At 44.8% G+C, this 21,847-nt stretch overlaps 1 protein-coding gene across 1 annotated transcript in view; it reads left to right on the top strand.

The window, feature by feature from the left end:
- Positions 1–17,710, top strand: part of LOC144477328 (uncharacterized) — a 106,070-nt gene extending 88,360 nt beyond the window's left edge. The window contains exons 5-7 of the mRNA XM_078195012.1: positions 15,625–15,799; positions 16,197–16,448; positions 17,547–17,710. Coding sequence (XP_078051138.1) covers positions 15,625–15,799; positions 16,197–16,448; positions 17,547–17,710 — 591 coding nt within the window. The remainder of the gene's footprint in view (positions 1–15,624; positions 15,800–16,196; positions 16,449–17,546) is intronic.
- The last annotated feature ends 4,137 nt before the right edge of the window (positions 17,711–21,847 follow it).

Genomic DNA, 21,847 nt, shown 5'->3' on the forward strand with positions numbered 1-21,847 from the left:
ATTATATTATTAAACACACTAAAAAAAACAATACATATTTCAAATAGAATCTTATATATTATAATAGTTGTATAGTTGTATCTTTTTTAAATAATTAATTGGTTTAATGCAATAACATGCAATGTTAATGGAAAAGTCAATGGAATATAAAGTACAAAATTTTATTAGTTTAAATTTGTATATTTTGTTTTTAAGAAATCTAAATATCATAAGAACATGATTATATACGTATCCTCTTCTAGTAACAACTATTTGATTTTAAATGAATAATGAGAACTTATAATTCACTCCACATATATTGCAAACAACTTATTTAAGAAACTTTCCCATATACTGATAGTTAGGATATATAACTTTTTATCATTATAGTTAATAGTTATACTATTACTGACAGTTTACTATTACTGATAGTTTACTATTATTGATCGTTTCCTATTACTGAAACTTTACTATTACTATTTATAATACTATTACCGTCTGTTGGTTCGGTTCTGTGGATCGTCGTTTTCTGAAAAATCCAATTCTCCGCCGGCCGGGGGAACGACAGGTGGATATCCCGGATAAAAGGCTGCGAAGGACTGCAGAGTTCGAGTGCCTAGGGAAGACGTTAACACGTTCTAAAGGCCGTGGCTAACGCTGTGTAAACAACGGCCGGCTCTGAAATTAGGCCCTCTCGGCCCCGGCAAAATAAATATTTTCGCGTCGAACCATCGTTAACGGATTACGAATATCTTTCCTTTTTCTCGGGCCCGTCGAGGATCCCCGTTTGGAGAGCGTCAGCGGTGACTTCGATCTCAAATTATGTGATCAAGCGTCGGAGAAGGATGTGATAGTCATTGATTTAAATGTAAAACCCTTTGTGCCGTGCTTTCGTTCAGGAATATATAGACGGGAAGAATTTTCGACCGATATTACCGAGAGCTCGACACGTCTATTCACAATAATAACAAAAAAAAAGCATTGAATTAATTCACGCGAAAGGGTTAGATGAAAATTGTTTCTTTAAATACTTTCAATCTTTGAACTTGACAAATTGATGCATAGCAATTTTTCAGAACCAAATTACCATTTTGTTAATAGTAGTAAGTTAATAATAGTAGTTTCTTAATAATAATTTTCTTAATATTATATAGATATTTATATATTTATTTTTTTATTATATATATATTCATTTTTTGGTGTAACTATATGTATAGTATTAGCTACATTTATTCTTTTCGCTCTGTATTGAACATGTACATTTTCCCTTTAATTGTTTCCTTTAACAATTAACCCGTCGAGTGCCGCGTCAGTCGTCGGTGACTGACACTGAGCTCTCCGTTCAGGCCGCGTCAGTCGCCGGTGACTGACACCGTGAAACATGATATAAAACTAACAAATTTACATTGTTTCATGTTGTTACCTAAAATTCATTTAAAGTCCTCTGATTTTTTATTTAATACTGGAGTCTATTACTAACGTATTTTTTCAGAAAATTTTAATGGATTCAATGCATCGAGTAAATTCTAATTTGCAAGTAGCGCGCTTCGCATTGCCACGATACCAGTGTGCGCGGCCTGGTAGGGATTTCCTTATATAATCGCGTGGCTCCTATAAATTAATTTAGTTAGCCTACAAATCGGCTTTCTTCCCCGATTGGTAGCCTATACAAATCGGTTATTATAGTAACCAATAATTTCATATCAATTATCAAGATAAAGGTGTTAGATTGTACTATAGTGAGCTTCAATATTACTATATAATTTTCTAAATATTACATATCTCTCACGAGATAGATATTAATAAAACAAATAAAATCAAAATAGAAACAAATAATTTAACATTAAGCTAAATTTTTACGATCGGTAAAGTGTTAATAACACAATTGAGTAAAGCGCGAAACATCCGCGAAAGCAACTATAATTTGAAAATTATCTGCGACACGGGCTCGCGGAACGACCTAATCCACCCAGCGTTCTCTCTCAAACGATCCGGCTTCGAAAGAGCCGTCGAGAAAAGTCAAAAAAAGTCGTGGAAGCGATACAGGCAGCGGCCGCGGAATCGTCGCCGGCAGGAAATTTCGTGGCCCCGGTCCGTGCCCAATTATTGATTTTGTCTTTTCGATGGCCACGGCCGCGACAGGAAAGCAATGCACGCGCACCCGCGCCGAGAGAGGCCACGCACAGAGGAAGGGTGTTCTTCCCTGTGTGTGTGCGGGTGTGTGTGTGTGTGTGTGTTACGCGCCGGAGGGGGTTACAAAGCTACGGAACGCATTAAATACTCGAGAGCGCAGTGTCCTCGGATGAGCTTTACTTGCACCCACACACACACACACATACATACAACGAGCCCGTTGCGAGCTCTGGGCGAAGCCGAGCGCCGAGCGAAACCGCGGGAACGCGGTGAGAGCGTGTGTCGCGCTCGCGCTCGCGTTCGCACGCGCGCACAAAGACGGGGCCTAAATTGATTGCGTCTAAAATCCAACGAGCTTTCTCGGCTTTTCGTTGGCAGAGCCGCGATGCCGAGCGGACACCGCATCCCGACGCCGAGCGGAGCCCCGCGGACGAGCTTACGACCTTTGTTGCCGAGCGACGAGTGCGTTTCACAAAAATATAACCTCTCGCAGAGAGCATTTTCTGTTTCGCCTCTTCCTGCATTCATCCTCTTTCTTTTCCCGGGCCTCGAAACCCCCCTCCCCTCCCTTGCCCCGTGACCGCCGTTCTCGTCGCCTATCTTACTCCCCGGCGCGAATGTATCACTCTTCTGGAAACGGATCACCGGCAACCGCAAAGGGGATGATCCGAACTGCCTCGTCGGCCGACGATTATTCCGGTTTTTCGAAAAACACATCGATCGTCGGGAATCGGCGTTGAAATGGTGATCACGTGGACTAGAATGTTTATTGGAATTTGGTAATCTTAAACCCTTTGCCGTACTTTAACGCATAACAGACAGTTAGAATCTGCTCTGTCTTTCTTAGTATCCGGGCATTTTTCAGGGGAATTAATTAAACATGAATGTAGGGATTTAAAGCGTTGCAACTACGATAAAACTTTATTAAAACAATTAGATTTCTTATAATATTTCATAACAGTATTTATTAACACGTTGACGCCGGCGTCGATATTCACGATTTTCTCTGCGAGTCGACGCCCGAAATTTACAAAAATTAAATAATTGTGTTAAGTTTATAATATTGAATTTCCATGTTTTTACTATTGAATATCTGTTTGCAATGTTCACATAAAATAACATAGACCTACTTTGTAGTATCTATTCTGTGAAATGCAAGAAAAATAAGCAAATGTACGCCGCCTCACGGGTCTGACGTGGGTCAAGCCGTCGTCAACGTTTTAAAGCGTTTAGTACTTTTTAAGGGTGCGATATGCTGTAAAACATTCACCTTTATCCAGTGGAACCTGACAAAAATGACAAACATATCTCATTTTTACCGTTATAAAATTATTCAGAAATAAATTCTGAAATCAAAACTACGCCTTAGTTGTCCTTAATATTTTTAATAATAGGGTCAGAAACATTTGTTTCTTCCACTGTCTTTATATATTATACTTTTGTCTCTAAACTACGATAACAGAAGAATTTATTTTTATTACGATGCACAAGAAATTAATAATATTCATATTTAGTAGATCTTGCTTGGAATTCGTATCACGAGTCTGACTCCGTTATTATAGCACAAAGGGTTGAAACACGAAATAAATTCAAAGTATTGTGCGGCCCTCAATGACCAGACGGGCCCCGCGCAACAAAAAAACGTTCGCAAAAGAGAGTGGTGTGTAATCGCGAGCCGGCACAGTACCAGTCAACCCGCCTCGGCCCTAGTCGAATTACTCGATCAACTAATAATTCGCATGTAATTTCCAATAATCCCTCCGGCATAATCGACGACGAGAAAACGGCGGGCGCCCCGTTATCGAAGTAGAAGCGAGAGAACGATTTTCCCACCCCGTGGCAGAAACAAAAATAAAAATCGAATTACGTATCCGCGGTAAAAAAAAGAAAAAAAAAATACGCATCGCCGGCTGATCAAAAGAAATTTTCAACGGGTCGGTAAACCTAAATGGTGAATCGGCCCGAAAAAACACGGGGCACATCGGCTCGCTGGGACGCATAATTTCGTTCGACGACACCCGGGTCTCTCTCTCTCTCTCCTCCTTTTTTCTCTTTTTTCTTTTTTTCCCCTTTTTTTCGTCGACTCGCAGCATTTTTGCGTATAATGGCGCGCAATTACGCGGCAATGCCACACGCAGTTTCCGGATAATCGGATTCGACGAGTTTTTGTCGAAACTAATTGATCGAAAAGGTTCGAAACGTTGAGCGCCCGATTACTTTCCGTCGCGCGGAACCGGGTCATCCGACGGCGGGACCCCCTCTACGGCTCTTCCCTGACGCTCTCCCCCTCCCGCCTCCCTCCCTCGCCGTCATAATTGCCGACGAGATCGAATTAAAGTCGAATTATAGGATTTCCACGCGTGATTCAGCGACCAACAATCCGCGGGCGTTCGAGAGGGGTAGAGAAACGGGTGGCGGCGACGCAACGGGGGGAACGTTCATAATCCGCTCGTAAGAAGCGACCGATCGTTCGCACATAAAAGCGGTGCCTATGGTCGCATCCTCGAATCCCATAGCCGGTGGACCCTGCGACCCTTATAATGGGGTTGCGGCCGGTGGCGGGCGTCAAGCTCATGAATTTTCTATCGCTCGTCGTCGAATGATTAAATGATCTTCACGGGCCGAGGGTGGCAAACACTCTCTCTCTCTCTTTCTCTCTCTGACTTCTCGCTGTCTGAACGGACACTGACAAGTGGCCCCCGCGACCCCATAACGTTCCCATGAGACGCGGAAAACACGGCTGGGGTGTGTAACGGATCCGGCAATAATTTTTCGATCAGTTGATATTTCGATGCGGCGAATATTGCGGCAATTAATAACACGTATCCATCATTCGGTTTAACCCTTTGCCTTGCTATCTCCTTCGCTGCTTCAGTTTCTCTGTTTGTCCATCGTTTCTGTTCAAATAATTATCGTGGACACGTAGGCAGAATTTTAGTTCCATCGGAAAGAACGATATTGTTAGAGAAGGGGTTGATTTGTCTCTCAAATCGACGTAACTCGATAAAGCTGGTACAATGGAAAGGTTTGCTATTGTAATTTGTATAAAACGATATTATAAATACATATTTTAATATATAGCAAAGACGTGTATTATATAAAATCAGAAAATGTAAGAAATGGTTTTATTAGAAAGGAAAATTGCAGATGAACTAGGATTTGACAATTAAAATTTTATTCTAATTATTGCAAAGAGGAATAAGCACGAATTAAGAAATATTTCCATTCCTGCTTGTCAATATGTACCCCTATACACTTGAAATACATTTGATTGACGAAAAGTTCACATTTATCATAGGGGATGTCACTAGAACTCTTTCGCATTCGAAAAATCGTACTCGAATTCATTTTGCTCGAATATGTTGCAATAGAAATAAATTTTCAAAATTGGTCTGAAATTAGTGTCACCCAGATATGGGTGACACAGCGACGAACGTGTTAAACATATTTTCTGATCTTTGGTACTCCTCTCTTATATAATTTATTGCGACTTATGCATACGAAATTGAGCTTATCAAGTGAATTTGAATTTAGCAGGTACAATATTTGTTACTTTGATCATGTCCGAATATAAACGAATCTGACGCTACCACAATTATTTAGAGAAATAGTAAAGCAAATTTTTAGTGGCGCCTCCGAGTCGAGTGCAAAGGGTTAATAGAGTTGAGCAAATTCTTGATCACCGTCCATTCCCTGAAACGTTGCCAGCCCCCGAAGCCAAGAATCAGCTTTGGTATCCACAGATTGCGTATCATAGAGCAATCCTTTCCGGATGACGGACGCGACCGAAAAAAATGCAAACGTTCGGTGAATTCGCGATCGACGCGGACAGTTTGCCGTTCGAAGCGAGGCGCGAGAGTCGCGCTGTCATTGGAGCCGCGCGATTCATTCTTGTATCAGTGTCGGGGCAGAGGTCCGCCAATTTCCGCACGCGAGATCCCACAAATTACGCGACGCTTACGCGTCAGCCGGCAATTTCGTTGCGGGGGTGGTGTGGAGAAGAGAGTACCGCGGCCGGTTTTCTTAGGTCGATGATTTTCGGGAGCGAAAGGAGGCCGGGCGAGGCTCGTAAAACCGGCGGCAAACAAAGCGATGAATTCCGGCTGGCCGCGTTCCACCCCAAAAATTGACCAATAACGCGCGCATCCCGAGTGTCCCCCCGCGCGCGCGCCATCCCCCCCCCCTCCGGTCCAACGGGTGGCAAATAAATAAGGCGAGCAACCCGCGACGTGTGTATCGGGCAGCACGGAATATCCAGCAATTTGGGCGTAGCTCGATTGTCAACGGGACCGCTTATAAATTCTAATAAACCCCCGTTGCGCCCACGGTGAAATCTGGCGGCGCGGGCGGGCGGGTTTCGGGAGAGGGCGAAACGGGAACAAGAGGATACAGGCTGGATGCGGATATAAATCTCGACTAACCGAATTAAGTTAGAAACATGGGCCGAAGTTTCGCCACGCCCTCCGCCGCCCGATGAAACGCTATCGAAGCCCCGGCGTCTGCGTGCTGAAAACCGTGGCGAGACGGGTGGGAGGGTGGGACGCGCGCGTCTGTGCGGAGCGCGGGACGGGAGATTAATTAATGTGTCCTTGGTACGTCCCGTTTAAGGAAAATGGGAAAGGAATTGCCGGGATCCCGAGTTTTCGGGGTCGCCGGCTTTTCGAGACGATCCTGCGGTAACGGTCTTCGATCGGCGTCGATTGACTGTCGGTGATTCGATTGGAATGGCCGAGTAGCTTCGTTATATTCCGAATCGACGAATTCTAATCACAGAACGATACGTGACTTGCTTCTTGCCGATGGAAGTCGCGCGATAAATGACTTAATTGTTTTGCAGCGAGATTAGTCGTAGAAGCTCCGCCTCTAACTTTTATTCCAAGCGAAATTAACCCTTTGCACTCGGAGACATTTCAACTACGAATATAAAATAATTTCTCTGACTAATAACAACTCCAGTCTGTATAACAAAGTGTTATAACATTTATATAAAATTATGATATAACAATTATATTTTCAACAACTTTTTAAATTCGAGCTTTGGTGATATCTGTGAAAGTAATTATAGAATAAGAATAACAATTTTAATGGAGCCTCAGAGTCGCCACTCGAGTGGTTAAGTTCTTATTTTTGACAAATGATGCGAATTACACATTTTTCTTATGTTGAAGCTCTCGAACATGATGCAATAATCAACTCAAAGCAAATTTAGCTAAATGTTATATTCTCCATTTCATTTATCTTATTAATCGCGAAAGGTATTTGATATTTAAAAATTTGTATAATAATATTGAAGCTAGTAGTACAATTTAGCACATTTATCTCAATAATAGATAACAAATTGAGGGTTACTATGGCAATTGATTCACAGGGGAGGGGGTGAAAGCCGATTTACAGGCGATAAAGTGTTAAGAATTATTATGAGTTGGTACTAGAACGATCATAGAGTTAATATGGGGAGGTTCTTGGTGTAAACCGCGTCTAATGGTATTTGAATATCGCCGCGACGCCGGTGGAGCAGCTTCATCGAATTCCCCATTAACCCCTATACCACACAATCGATCACCCCAATCACGCGATTCACTGTTAATCAACTGATCAGTAGGCGGTATTGAAGGAGGTGTCAAGCCGTTTTGGAAGATTAATCAGTGACGACGTCACGCGCATACACCCTGCCACCGAATCCCGAAAACAAATTACACGAAAGTGCTGCCCGCAATAACGCGCAAAAACACAATGCACATTTCTAATTATCTTTAAAAATAAAGATTGTCGTTCACTCGACCAGATTCTTAAACATGTTCCATTTATTTCTCTCGTTTTATACCGGTCAATTTGTTAGAAAAGTCGTTTCGAATATTAATTGGATTAGTAACTAAATAAGTATACCAGAGTATATCAGATGCGCGAATCAATTTTTGCGTACAACTTGTGACAGAATTTTATTTGATCCAGCATCGATGTTGTAACGTTGTAACTATGTGGTAATGTTTAGTTAATTTAAAAAGTATGGTAACTAAATGGAGCCTTTAATTGTGTGAACGACTTTTATATTAGATATTATTCTGTACATTATTAAGGCACTGCTTCCAATCACTCGTTTCCACGCCCGGCACAGTTAATACTATACCCATTAACTTTGCTATACAAGAAGCAATAGCTCTCCCAATCGCCCCTCGATAATTCATTCACACCAGAAGCAAACTTTAATCTTCCTGCTAAATAGCTCGGAATGTTCCCTATAGCGCGCACAGTAAACTCGAAAGGGCATTCATCGAAATACAGTCGATATTAATTCACTCACGAACTTCTTTTCGTCTTCGGTGGGGGGGAGGGCCCCAAGTCATGATTAACGTTCAGGACCCTCGTGGTCGTCGTCGTTCCGTCCAGCAAGTGTCCCACCTAATGATGTTCCGGCGCGTGCCACTTCGCAGCATGGGGTCTCTACATCCCTGCGGCTGAATCTACCGGCGTGCCTAACTATTTGCGATGACCGGACCCAGCAGCCCGGCACGGCCGTGCTCGTCCTCGCGTTACGCGGCAAACAAGTGATGCGTTTCCCGGGGGTTAACGCGACCTCGCGCAGGTCCGCCGCCACGCGCGTTACTTATTGAACAAATTAATTGGCTTACTGGCGTGCCCCCGGACCGGCTTGTGGGAAACTCCGACCATTATTCGGCCCGCTGATCAGCCGACGTCGCATTAAATGATCTGTGCGAATATGTGAACAAACTGCGGAACTCGGTGGGTGTCTGTATCGCGGCACGAGATACTGAAATAGTGTAAAACATATATTTGATTCGGCTAACAACTCTTATTCAGTTCTGTGTGAAACCGTGCGTTCTTTTCAGCCGCCGGAACTTTAGATTCAGAGACCAGAATCTGATATTGAGACATCAATTTGCATGTCGAGCACTGTTCGATACAACTGTGCATATATTCGATAAAAATACAGTATTAGCACATATATGATATAGTTATTATTATATATGTTATACGTTCATAGTGTTACCATATGTGTATATTTATTATTATATATATATAGTATTAATAATGTAATATATACAGTACATATTTAATACAGTAAAAAATAGAGTATAGCTACGCGTTTCAAGTCCAATCATTTTAGCGTAGAGAAGCAGAAGTTAATAAAGAGCCGGTCGTAAATCGCGGCAAAGTGTAGGACGTGTGCGGGGGACGGTAAAACGGTGGATCGAGGAAAACGTTTAATAAGCACGTAACAGGCATCTAATACGTCCCGGTATCGGGCTGAGCTTTGACGACCGCGGAGGGTTCGTGCGGATCGGGCAGGCGCGGACGGTTAGGGGATAGGCGCGGCAGAACTCGATATCTCATTATCGGTCGATCGTAAATTGAAGTTACCGGTGTGGAGTAACGAGATCTCCAATTATCCTCGGGACAGTATCACCTTGCTTGCGCGCGGTCGTGTATAGGTGTTAGTAGTGATCCACGAGGCGGAGAGAGAGAGAGAGAGAGAGAGAGAGAGAGGAGAGAGAGAGAGAGAGGAAAAAGAGTGTTCGGCGATGGATCGCGACGGGGTTCTTAGCTCTATCCGTCCGGCGGAAATGCTCGGATTGCGAAAGACAATGTCGGTCGAGCTGCTAAGAGAAAAATAACGGCCTCGTTGTCTGCTGTCTAGCTGGCAATTTCGTTCTCTCGTTTCCACCAGCAGCAGCGACGGCGACGGCGACGGCGACGGCAGCGGCGGCGGCGGGTACGGCGTCTCTCGCCGCGCCGCGGTTCTGTATCTTGTATCGTCGCGGGGTGGTTTCCGGGCTGCCTCTCTTCACGGCGGAAAAATCAAAAAGCTTTCGGTTAGGTAGACCTTCGAGGACCCTCGTCCTGCTAGTACCTGACGGCAACTCTTCAAGCCTCAGTTTCAATACATCGTGCTGGCATCGAGCTCGAGTGTTGCAGCAAGAAGCAGGCAGGTGGGTGCTGTTGCCTCCGTCCTCTTTATCCAGCGCGTCTCTCTGTCTTCCTTTTCCCGCTACCCGGCAACCCCTACCCCTACCCCCCTGTTCATCAGCTTCTCCTTCTCCCGGCTAACCTAGCCCCCCTATCCTCCCCCGTACACCTTATTCAACCACTGTCACCGTCGTCTCTTCCCGTCTGATCGCTGGCTATCCCTGACTTTCGCGACCGTGTTCTCCCCGTTGTATCGGTGTATTGGTAATCCATAGGAAACTACCCGCGGGCCCCTCGCCCCCGTTCCCCCCCGAGGCCAACATCACCCTCTTTACTTGCGCCTCGTATCTCTCTATACACCAACACCGGCTCCGCGTAACTTGGACGCCGCTAGTGTATATTCGCTTCGGAGTCTCTTTCTCTCGCCCCTGCGTGTCCTCCTCTCTCGCCGAAGTATCACCGAACGCGTTTCTCTTTCTCTCTCTCACTCTCTCTCCCTCCATTTCGCTCTCTTTCCATTTCCCTCTCCGTCGCCCCCCACCCCTCCCCGTGCCGACTTTCCCGCCTCTCCCCGTCGCGCTTTATATATCGACTGTCCCTCTCTCTTTATTCCCATTCCCATTCTCATCCTCTTGTTTTGGTCCAATAGTCAGTCGCCGGTCTGATCGATGATACGCCAACAGCCAGTACTGCGCATGGCCGACTAAATACAAACTCACTCCTTATTATACCGGGTGTGCCAATAAAGGGGGTGGCGGGGCCGGTGGAACGGGGTAGGACGAGGGGAAGGGATTGGAGGAGGGTGGCGAAGAAGGAGGTGAAAGGAGGATGAGGCGGAGGAGACGGAGGCAGCGGAAAAGGAGGGCGAGAGAAGCCTCAACGTCGGAGTTTCTCGCTCCTTCGAGCCGTCGAACGTACACCATAAAGGATCCTCTCTTCCTCCGCGTTGCTGCTACCGCTGCTTCCTCCGCCGCGATCCACCACCACCAACCAACACCACCCCCCAACCCCCCTCGTCCTCCATCCCCTTCGACCACCCTGCCCCTCGTCGCTGCGACGTCTATATATCTGTTAGGCGTGCTTCGGTGTCCTCCGTCTCCTTGGTAAGCTATTCCAGGATGCCGAAGGATAATCCCGGTACGCGATTTCCGATCCCGTGCAGCTATAAAGGACTCATTGGCGATGGACCCGGGAGCTTTCAACCGACTCCGAGATGCCTCTCTGTAGGATTCCTCGGCTCGTTTCGCCGAGCTTCGCTCGCGAAAGGGTGGCGATACCGCTTCCGGACACTGTTTTCTCAGGCGACGCCGAGACTTCGATGTCCTCGTCTTTCTGCTTGGCTGTTTCCCGATGCGAACGCGTGAACCTCCTTTCTGTTCGATGCAGTGCGACTTTGTCTACGAAAATGGTTATTATCGTAAGCAACGTATCGACTGTTTCATTGCGCGAACCCTTCTTCATAGGGATATTTGGATATTTTCTTTGGGGCATTCTTGAAAAATGCTCTGAACTCACGCGAAGCTATATTGGTTAGTCACATGAAGTTAGTAACATGAAAAGTGCAAGAAAACTATCGCCATTTTCTTTCGTCTTTGTTCTAAGATGCAAATGTATGATCCTGCTTTCTGTTCTATGCAATGGGTCTTTGTCTACGAAAATGGTTATTTTCATAAGCAACGTAACATCGATTCACTGCTTCATTGCGCGAACCCTTCTTCACCAGAATATTTAGATTCCTCCGTTGAGGCATTCTTCAAAAATGCTCTGTTGCCTTTCCGCAGCCCCTTTGATAATTCTACAATATTTAGATATTATTCGAGTCACCTTCGAATAATTCTACGAACTTGTTCAGCCATGAAGTTACGCTATTTCTCACCGTTTCCCGTGAAACATGCAGAATAGATTGAAGGCTAGAAGACTGTAATCAGGATACAAAGGAACAATTGTTGAGTGATAGAAGAGTCACATTAGTCGAAGAACTGAAACGTGTCAGACAAATTCAAGAGAAGCTGGAGGAATTCATGCGAGCGTTAAATAAAGAGAAATGAAGAGAATGATTTGGAGATATTCGAAAACAGATGCACATGGTATGTGTTAAATGATAACAGCCCTGGTGGTTGAAGCGCGACTGTTTAGATACTAATTTTATACATCTCGTGGCTAAACGATGTAGCATCGGTATAGATTAAGCCTTTTAACTCGAGTGGCGCCTCTGAAGCGCCAATGAAAATTTTTATATAATAAACAAAATAATGTTGACATTATTAAATACCCTTCGGTTAAAAGTATAACAGTTTTACAAGTCACAAGATTCAATCTCATATAGCAAATTATACTAAGTACCATACTACAGCTGGTCAAAATAGCAATTTTGAATCTAAGCTTAAAATGTGTTCGAGTGCAAAGGGTTAACCACTGTCGCCAGTTTTTAAGTCTTTTAAGAGAAATTCTGTATCTGTGGGACGTCAGTATAGAATATACTAAAGGGTTACGCGATCGCGGGAAAATGCGAAGTAACCAGCTTGTAGTAAAATGTTCCTCGAAGCACAATGATTCGACTAGGAGCAGCCGAGGACGAGCTCGTTCAGCGAGCGCGAAGGAAATGGGGTGACGGAAGCACACACTGCAGTAAACCAGAATCACTTGGCGCACCGGTGGAAGTCCGTTTAAACTCGTCTTCTTCGTTTCACGCGTCTTCGGCAGAGCGGAGAGCCCGCGCGCGCTCACGGCGGGAACGATGCTCCCGCGAGCTCGCACAGAAATCGAGTAACAGCTTTATGATCGGTACAATCATTTGCGCGTCAGTGAATAGAGAACGGCCTGTCCTCGATCAATGCGAGATTTCCTGCAGGATTCTCTCGCGTTCCGCGGGACCATTACCATTTCCGCGACGTCGCGCCGCCGCCGCGGCCTCCAATCCCCTTTTCATTTCTTCGCGTTCGACGCGCGTCCGCTTTCCGTTCCGCCACGGGAACAGACGGACTATTACGTTCGATTACGGGATCCCCCTGCGGGGGGATCTACGGGTCCGATCGACGGTGTCAAAGATTTCAACCGCAGAAAATCGAAGGATCCGTTCGAGCCTTCTTTCATCGCGTCGAACGCCGGGCGGCGCGCGACGCTTCGTCCCGCGAGCGCGTAGCCAAATGAAAATTCTTTGTCTACGCGTCGCGAACGGAGCGACGAGCGTTTCGCCGCGACCGTTTTCCCGCAAACGCGCCCGCTCGCTCGCAGGGGAGAGCGGGCTGCCTGCCCGGCTGAAAAAAAAAACATGGCCGGGGCCCCGTTCGATGGCTAGGAGGAAGATAATTTCGGGGTGGCAGCGCAAATTGACAGGGCAACGGGTTCCCATTCACTCGAATTACGTTCCAATTCTGCCGGTGACTTTAGCATTGTTGCTACAAATTGGTACACGCCCTGGCCTCCGGCCGCGCACCACCGCCACCACCTCGTCCGCCGCCTCCTCCGCCTCCAACCCTCCCCTCCCCGCCCCCCTGCAGCCCGCTGTGTCCCGCTCGATGCACACGTCTCGCAAATGATGCGTGTGCAGGCCTTTTTAAATAACATCCTCGGACGATCACGTACACCGGCCCGCCGGAAGGAGACGGGGCCCGCGCGTGACGGATTGGCTGCTGTCGAACGAAACTGTTGCGAAACGTTCTCGATGCCGGTATTGGGCGCGCGATCCTTCTGCACGGGGACGTTTCGATGCTGCGCGACCATTGCTACTACGGAGATTTCAGTCGAGGCGTTATAAAGCTCGAAACTAAACGCATCTTTAGAACTATTCACGGGAAACCGATCTTTGCGAAAGCTGTCGAATGTTGTCGAGCACGCGTTCGATAAATATCGACGCGGTGACATTTTTAGAAGCGATTTGCAACGCTTTTTCATGTCGAAAGACAAAGTGTCCATTTTTAATCCCTCGCATTATAATAACGAGTCAGAATCTACTACATATAAATATTATTAACCCTTTGCCCTCGAAGCCATTTCAACTGCAAATTTAAAAAAATTTGTCTGGCTTGACTAACATTTAATAGAAATTTACGCGAGTGTATCTAAAGAATTTTTAAACGTGCAGTGCGAAGATTGTGCTGAGTAGTGTCAGGGGTTGTCGTTAAAAAATTGTGTAAAATGTAGGCAGATTCGGGAGCGCGAAAATAAGGCAACGGGTTAAAGCAAAAGAAATCTCACATTAAATAATATTCAATAGAAATTTACGCAAAGGGTTAAAGCAAAAGAAATCTCACATTAAATAATATTCAATAGAAATTTACGCGAGTGTATCTAAATAATTTTTAGACATACAGTGCGAAGATTGTGCTGAGTAGTGTCGGGGGTTGTCGTTAAAAAATTGTGCAAAATGTCGGCGGATATTGATTCGGGGCGCGCTGACGCGCCGCGAGCGGCTAAAGAGTCGCATGACGAAGATCGACGTAACAATGACCAATTTCACGGTTACGATTGGTTTACTTAGTGTTAGTTCACGGGCGCGGGAAACTTGGAAATCGAGCTCGTTAAAGTTGAAACTGGTTTGATGGGGTGGGAGAGCCGAACGCGTACCCAAGGAAGACGGCACGCGTCGCCGCCCTAGGTGGTCCGATGATCAGAATCGTTAACAAATAGCCGAAGCTGTACGGCGGACCGCGAAAAAACAGGCTAACGAGCCCCAAGGTGATCGTTTAGGCGTAATAGTTAACTATGAGCGGGCATGGAACCGCGTGCACGTAACCGATCGCACGCCATTGCGTTCCAATTAGGAGACAATGATCATTAAATGGGTAAGTGAGTCGAGACCGGAATGATGCGGATACACGCTATATTCCATGCTAGAAAAATGAAACGAGTATTTTTATTTCGTAATAAGGTAGCATCGATTCTGAAAGTCCACTGAACAAAACCATCGAACAAGGGACTGAATTAACTTCAGAGATAAACCGATTCGAATTGAAAAACGTGAATGTTAATCCTTTCGATACGAGTGCCGGATATATTTATACGTCCATGCGATGACCGGTATAAATAACAGAATTTTATACAAGCTTTTTTTAATATTGAAGCTACAGGAAACACTTTTTGTTAACCCTTGCACTACGACTCCTTTCACGCTGCGTTGATCGGCACTTATTCATCCTTAATATTTTTAATAAAAATGCCAAACAATTTTCGTTTCGTTTATTGTCTGCATATACCTTTGTTTCTAAGCTTTGATAACAGAAGAATTTATTTTTATTTCGATGTAAAAGAAATTAATAATATTTATACTTTTTGTGGAATATTGCGTGAAATTTCTATCACGAGTCTGACTTGTTATTATAGTGCAAGGAGTTAATCTTTATATAAAGGAGGATTAACCCATGTACATAGTGTCACAGTGGATAAAGCGCTAGTATCGAAAGGGTTAATAAACCTCGCGTGTAATGTACGTAAAAGTGGAAATGAAACGAAATGAAATTAATCGAGCAACAGTATTTCTTTTTTTAAATTGCGTATCGAAAGTGTACGCGACTATCTGCTGACGCTTAAATAGAAAATGTTTCTCGACGCCAATAATACTTTACATCGCCGTTACCTTTGTTGCAGGTGTGGTTTCAAAACCGGAGAGCAAAATGGCGCAAAACCGAGAAATGCTGGGGCAGAAGCACCATAATGGCGGAGTACGGGCTCTACGGAGCGATGGTGCGACACTCGTTGCCGCTTCCAGAAACCATCCTGAAAAGCGCCAAGGAGAACGAGTCGGTGGCGCCGTGGTTGTTGGGTAAGGGCCGTCAACAATATATTTATTTCTCTCGGCGCGGCGTTCCAAAAAACGATTTTTCCATTAAGTTTTGCTAACCTCACACACACACACACCTTCGGATAAAGCTTCGAATTGTGAACGACGAAAGCGCGTGCGATTATTATTTTAGAGGCTTGATTAAACAAAAAAGGCGCGCGGAGCGAGCAACGCTTAATGGTCGCGCGTGCAAAAGATAAAAAAGAAACGAGAAACAAAAGAAAAAAAAAAGAAACGAGAAACAAAATTTAAAAAAAAAAGAAACGATAACACAAAATTTAAAAATAAAGAAACGATAACACAAAAGAAAAAAAAGAAAAGAAAAAAAGGAAAGCAGAGGAGCAAATCCCGATTTTATTTTTCTGTTCGTCTGTATCAGCTCAATCATCTAAGACGAGCAGCTTTAGTCAAGATATCGAAAATAATCAAGAACTGATTGACTGTGGCCCCGCAGGGATGCACCGGAAGTCAATCGAAGCGGCGGAGCATCTAAAGTCCGGCGGCGAGGACAGTGGAAATGACCACAACGGAAGCGGAAGCAGCCCCCATCACAGCCATCACCAAGGCGGGCCGACTAGCTCGGAGAGCGGACAAGAAAGCCAGGATGGTATAGGACCGTCTTCATCGTCAGGTAACGTTCATCCAACTGAAACTATTTTGCAAAAAGCCCGCGAGAAGCCTGAGAACTTTTGTTCGATTCGATGGAAATTGTAGACGTTGAACAGCGATCTCAATTTAGAAGATTCTTCTTTCTGGTAGAACCAATTTAAAATCTCCTTTTAAAAGGTTCTGAATCGCCGGTATTATAACAATTTATTGTAAAGATTACGTGAAGCTGTATAAAAATTTTCTGCATCAAAGCAGTTATTTTAAGACTTATTGTACAATTTTGATATTGTCAAATTTCGATACTGTTTTCCGTGCTTCGATTCAAGATATTCAAACCATTGAAAATTCTCAGTCTTCGACACTTATTTTTAAGGAAAATTTGACGTCGTATCCACAGTTTGATGACGACATCTTTAAAGATACATTCAAGCTTCCTTAACCCGTGGAATATCTTCTGCTGATACAACTTTTGAGATAAATATTAAGAACATTAAGTTTGTCTCTCCCGAGATTGCGCACAAATTAAAAGCCATGTCTTTATGGTATGTGAATAGATTTTCTGTATTCACGGCAGAGTAAAATATACAGTCGTGTCAAGTCAGTAATCAGATCGATATAAAAGGGCCCGTTGCTTTTTTAACCCTCTATGGGCCCCCGTAGCTTTCAGGTTACGTATATCGACATTTTATCAAATAATTTTAGATTTTTCACAAGATAGTTTATACCTCTTGATTGCGTCAACACTTGGCAACGCTATCAACCTGAAATGTTAAAGTAAATGTCATACAAGTTGTTTGCAGATAGATATTTAACCCCTTGCACTATAATAACAAGTCAGATTATTAATTTCTTCTACATCGACATAAGAATAAATTCTCCTGTTATCAAAGTCTAGGAATTAAATTAAGTAAAGACGATACAGGAAACAAAAATTGTTCTATCAGGAACATTATTAAGTACGAATAGGTGCTAATCGTCACAGCATGAAAGGAGGAATAGTGCAAGGGGTTAATGTGAAAAATTCGGCCGATAGGGGGTTGAAAGCTTAGCGAATTAGAATAGCGTTAACGAAGACAGTCAGGAAAGGTGTGTTAACCGGGGTGAAATCTGAAATCCGCAGGGATCGTCCAAGACACGGAGCAGCTGAGGAACGAGAGCATCGCCTGTCTGAGGGCGAAGGCGCAACAGCACCAGCTCCAGCTGAGCCTGCAGCCAACGGCGGCGCCGACCGGCGCGGCTTATCCTTCGGGTCCTCAGACGAGCACGCTGCACGCCTCGGTTTAATCACCGTTTCGCCTCGTTTCCCGTGAGACCCCGACCAACCTGGGAAACACATGCAATACCTGAGACAGTCTGCTCTCCCGGCCGATGAACCGCGGCGGACTCGGCGACCGGTCCGCGGGACCTAAAACCCAGTCCACCTCTACGACGCGTTTCACCGCGTCGCCGATCCCTGTCGACGAATCGAACACGATCGCGCGTCTGCCACGGATCGATGGTAAACGCACCTCGAGTTCACCGAGAGAGAATAGACTCCATCGAAATCGTATGGAGAGGAATCGTCGCAGTCACGCCTTCGAATGGTATCGCGTAGCAGAATTCGAATCATGGAGACTGAATCAGGGTAAAAGAAGATCTGGTGGAGTTGCCTACCGGTAATGTACAAACGGCACACCTACATGCACAACGAACACGCCGCCATGATCGGGCTGGCGTCATCGAAGCGATCGCGAGTATCGCGCTGGGCCTACGCTGTTCTCGCGTTTCGCGTTGCTGTTCTTCTTCGCCACGACACGGACGAGGGATGGGGGAGGGGGTGGGGGAACGGAAACGGAACGAGCAACGAGAATCGCAAATTCGAGTCGGTCCTCATCAACGAAACGGTGGCCTATGGACGGCCGGCACGATGGCGGATCACATCGATCGCGGAACGAGGATAACGCCTCCGACGAAACCCGTTCGGAAACCCACTCCGACTCCGTGAACTCTCTGCGCGTGTCCTCGCGTTTACGAGGACACCGTGCACCACCCGATAACTAATTAGAAGCTGTGTAGCCGCTTTGATAGACCGCGGCGCGCGTACCTGCGTCACGCGTACCCACCGCGATCCGTATTGTGGCGTTATCGTTAACGCGCGTGTCTCGCGCGTCGGCCGCGCGTTCGTGACGGAGCCGCGACGATCGGAGCAACGACGCGAGAGCGAAGCGTGACACACACGCGCGCGCACACGTTCGTATTGTTTTCTTAACGGAACCGTTCGCATCGAAGATTCTCGACCGACTCTCGTGTCTTCGCTCTTGTAGCTTCTGTCTTGTAGCTCGGACGCGACGGCGCTCTGTTTTCCGCAGGTGCCGGTATAAACGTAATGTAATTTACGCGACGACGACGAAGCGAGCGTGCCGCGCTCCGATTAGGCGAACGATCGCGCGCGACCGTCGAAACGAAGATTTCGATCCTTTTAGACCACCGAACGAAACTTGCAACGAACGACTTAATTAAACGAATCAGTGTGGATTTATGTGGGACGAGAAACGAATTAGATGTCACATCGATAACTCGACCTCGAGGACGCCGCCTTTGCGTCGCTGCGGAACGGACGTTCTACGCGGCTTCACCGCGACAGAACCGCGGGAACACGTGCGAGAATCCTGGATTTATTTCGTCGATAATTGCGTGAATACTTTTGGACGTGCGTGCGAGAAGGATAGAGAGAGAGAGAGAGAGAGAGATAAAGAAAGAGTGAGAGAATGAGTGAGAGAGAAAGAGAGACAGAGAGATAGAGAGCGAGGATCTCGCGACCTGGCGAGACACGGTGTGTTTTACTGAGAAATGTTTATTAGCGGAAGACCTCCTATACCCCCACAAGTACTTAAAGAAAGAACGTAACTGTTGTCAAATGTGCAATAAGTCGGTATTAAGTTCTAGTTTGTTAAGGCATTATACTTTATTTACGGGATACACCTACGTGAGGCGGTGGTCGGGTCAACGGCGTCTCGACGGCCGAACGGAGAGCTCGGCGTTGTATTAGGACTGAACAGTGGGGTGATGGAGAGGGGGAGCAAAGAATCTTCCAAAGTCGCAAAACCTAGCAATCGATTTTCGATCTCGAGGCCGGTGATTTGAAAGGTGGAACCCGAGAGCGAAGCTTTAGGAGAAATTGCAACGGCAAAGTATTTTGATCTCGCGCGCGTCATTGTTCCCCTCTTGTTATGCGTTTTTTTTTTCCTGGATCTCATGACGGCCGGCACGGTGCCTAAGAATGACGGCGACAGGGCCACGCCGGATTTGTAATTTTTATCGTTCCGCTTGGAAGTGCGAGCTGTCCGGCCGCGACGTCGTCGTTACCTGACTCTACCCGCTCACTGTATATAATTATATAAATACAAAAAGGTATATATATAAATATAAATATATATAAGAATATAAAACGCGAATATATGTGGTTACGAGGCACGCCAAGTCGGACGAATCCCTTTTGCCGGGGTTCGCGGTTCGAGGTCTGCACCGTATGTTCGAAGGAGTCGTCGTTTGCTTCCGATTTTTGCGTCACGTTCTTCGCACGTTATTTTTGTGGACGACGGTCCTCGTTGGACCGGCCGGCAGAAGGTTTCGTTCGCCTTGGTCACACTGGACTATAAACACGTAACATAAAGCACTATAATTTAAAATGAATCAATTGCGGGATGAGGTACCACATGCTCTGCGGAGGCAACGGTGAAACGATGCGAGATGAACGAACACCACGATGTTGTTTTGTGAGACACACGAGTAAAATACACGACATATACACATGCGAGAACACACGACACATACGCGATAGATACGTACATATACAGAGAGAGAGACACACAATTAACAACGCGCAACCATACAAAACCACAGAGGTAACAACGCGCTTCGGATCTCAAGCGAACTCCCTATATCCGAGTGCCCCAAACGCATGCATAGTAGTCGGCTAGTGTATGTAATAAATAAAGTTTCTGAACAAAACGACGATGGCCTTATGTTTCATACCCGTCATCATTTCTCCTACAGTCACCTGAGTTTTATTGAAATACCAAATACAACTGCGAGACAGATTTTACAGAACGAGAGACAAATAGTTTATAGCTTTAATAAGTAACCTGATACTAGAATAATAATACAGTATCCGAAATATATTTTTCATTTGTTATCAACTTTTATTCTCATACAAAATTGTAGAAGCATTTTATTTTATTTTATAACAGTATCTTTCTGTGAAAAATTATTATTTTCTTTAATAATACAGTTCGAGAGACACGATTTCCATGTGTACCGAGAAAAATGAAATTGTTTTCAAATTAGGCTTAATTAGGCTTAATAAATAAATGAAATCTAAAGCCTACAATTAAAAATATATTTCTAGTACAGATAAATGTAAGTTCGATAATCGTTTGAAGAGAAAGGCCAAATCAATACGACAAAATAATGCGTGCGCGCCATAAAAGTCCGTCGCTGGGAGGACAACAGTCGGAAGAAGAATTCACAATTTTAATTCTTGAAGTCTGGTTGTAACAGAAAATTATAATTGCTTTAACCACGCTGGAATTACGGACATTTTCCATCGCGGCCGTGATTTCACGTTTCTTTTGAAGAGAGACAAAGAAATCGTAACGACCGAATTATTACCACCGGTGGACAAGGCTTTGTTTCATTAAAGCCAACAATTACGTGTAATGATGCCCTTGGATATTTCAGAGGTCCCGTCGAACAGTACTTAATAACTCTCATTTAAAAAAAAAAAAAAAAAATGAATAATGGGGCTTCGATGTATCGCGAGATTTTCCCCGTTGCTTTCAAACGACAACGCCGTCGGGCACAGAAGACCTTCTGACGCGAAAAAATAATTAAAAGTTTATTAATTATCGTCGGCGTTGGAATTTTTTGATGCGCCGATATAAAAAATAATTTCTCACGTCCTGAATTTATAACGAACCTTGGATAACAGGCACCACAACTTTATCGCGTTACATTTTATTAGTCGTGTTTACAACGTGTTCGCGAGACATTTAAATATCGAACGAATTTCTTTGTTACTGATCAATTACTTGCGAATGTGGAATTCGTGTGCTGAATTTATTTCTCCAAGAAATTCGTACGAAATTGTTAAATAATTCTACTATTTGGTACGATGGCGACATCTGTGGTGAAGCAGACGTCGGGCGAAAGGTATATCTTATGGGGTTTTCTGCCTTACCCATTGGGGGATCTAGAATTTTTATAACGTTTCGCGTTGCGTTCAACGTTACCGATAGTTCACGAAAAATAGAAGGAAGAAGCGAACCTTCTGTATATCTCATTTCTACTACGTTTAAGTAGCGAAAATAGAATTTATGAGAAAAGCATTATAAAAATACAATATAAAATTTAATTATTTTCATTGATAATTATCAAATTATT

The sequence above is a fragment of the Augochlora pura genome, chromosome 2, assembly GCF_028453695.1.
Source record: "Augochlora pura isolate Apur16 chromosome 2, APUR_v2.2.1, whole genome shotgun sequence".
NCBI lineage: Eukaryota > Metazoa > Arthropoda > Insecta > Hymenoptera > Halictidae > Augochlora > Augochlora pura.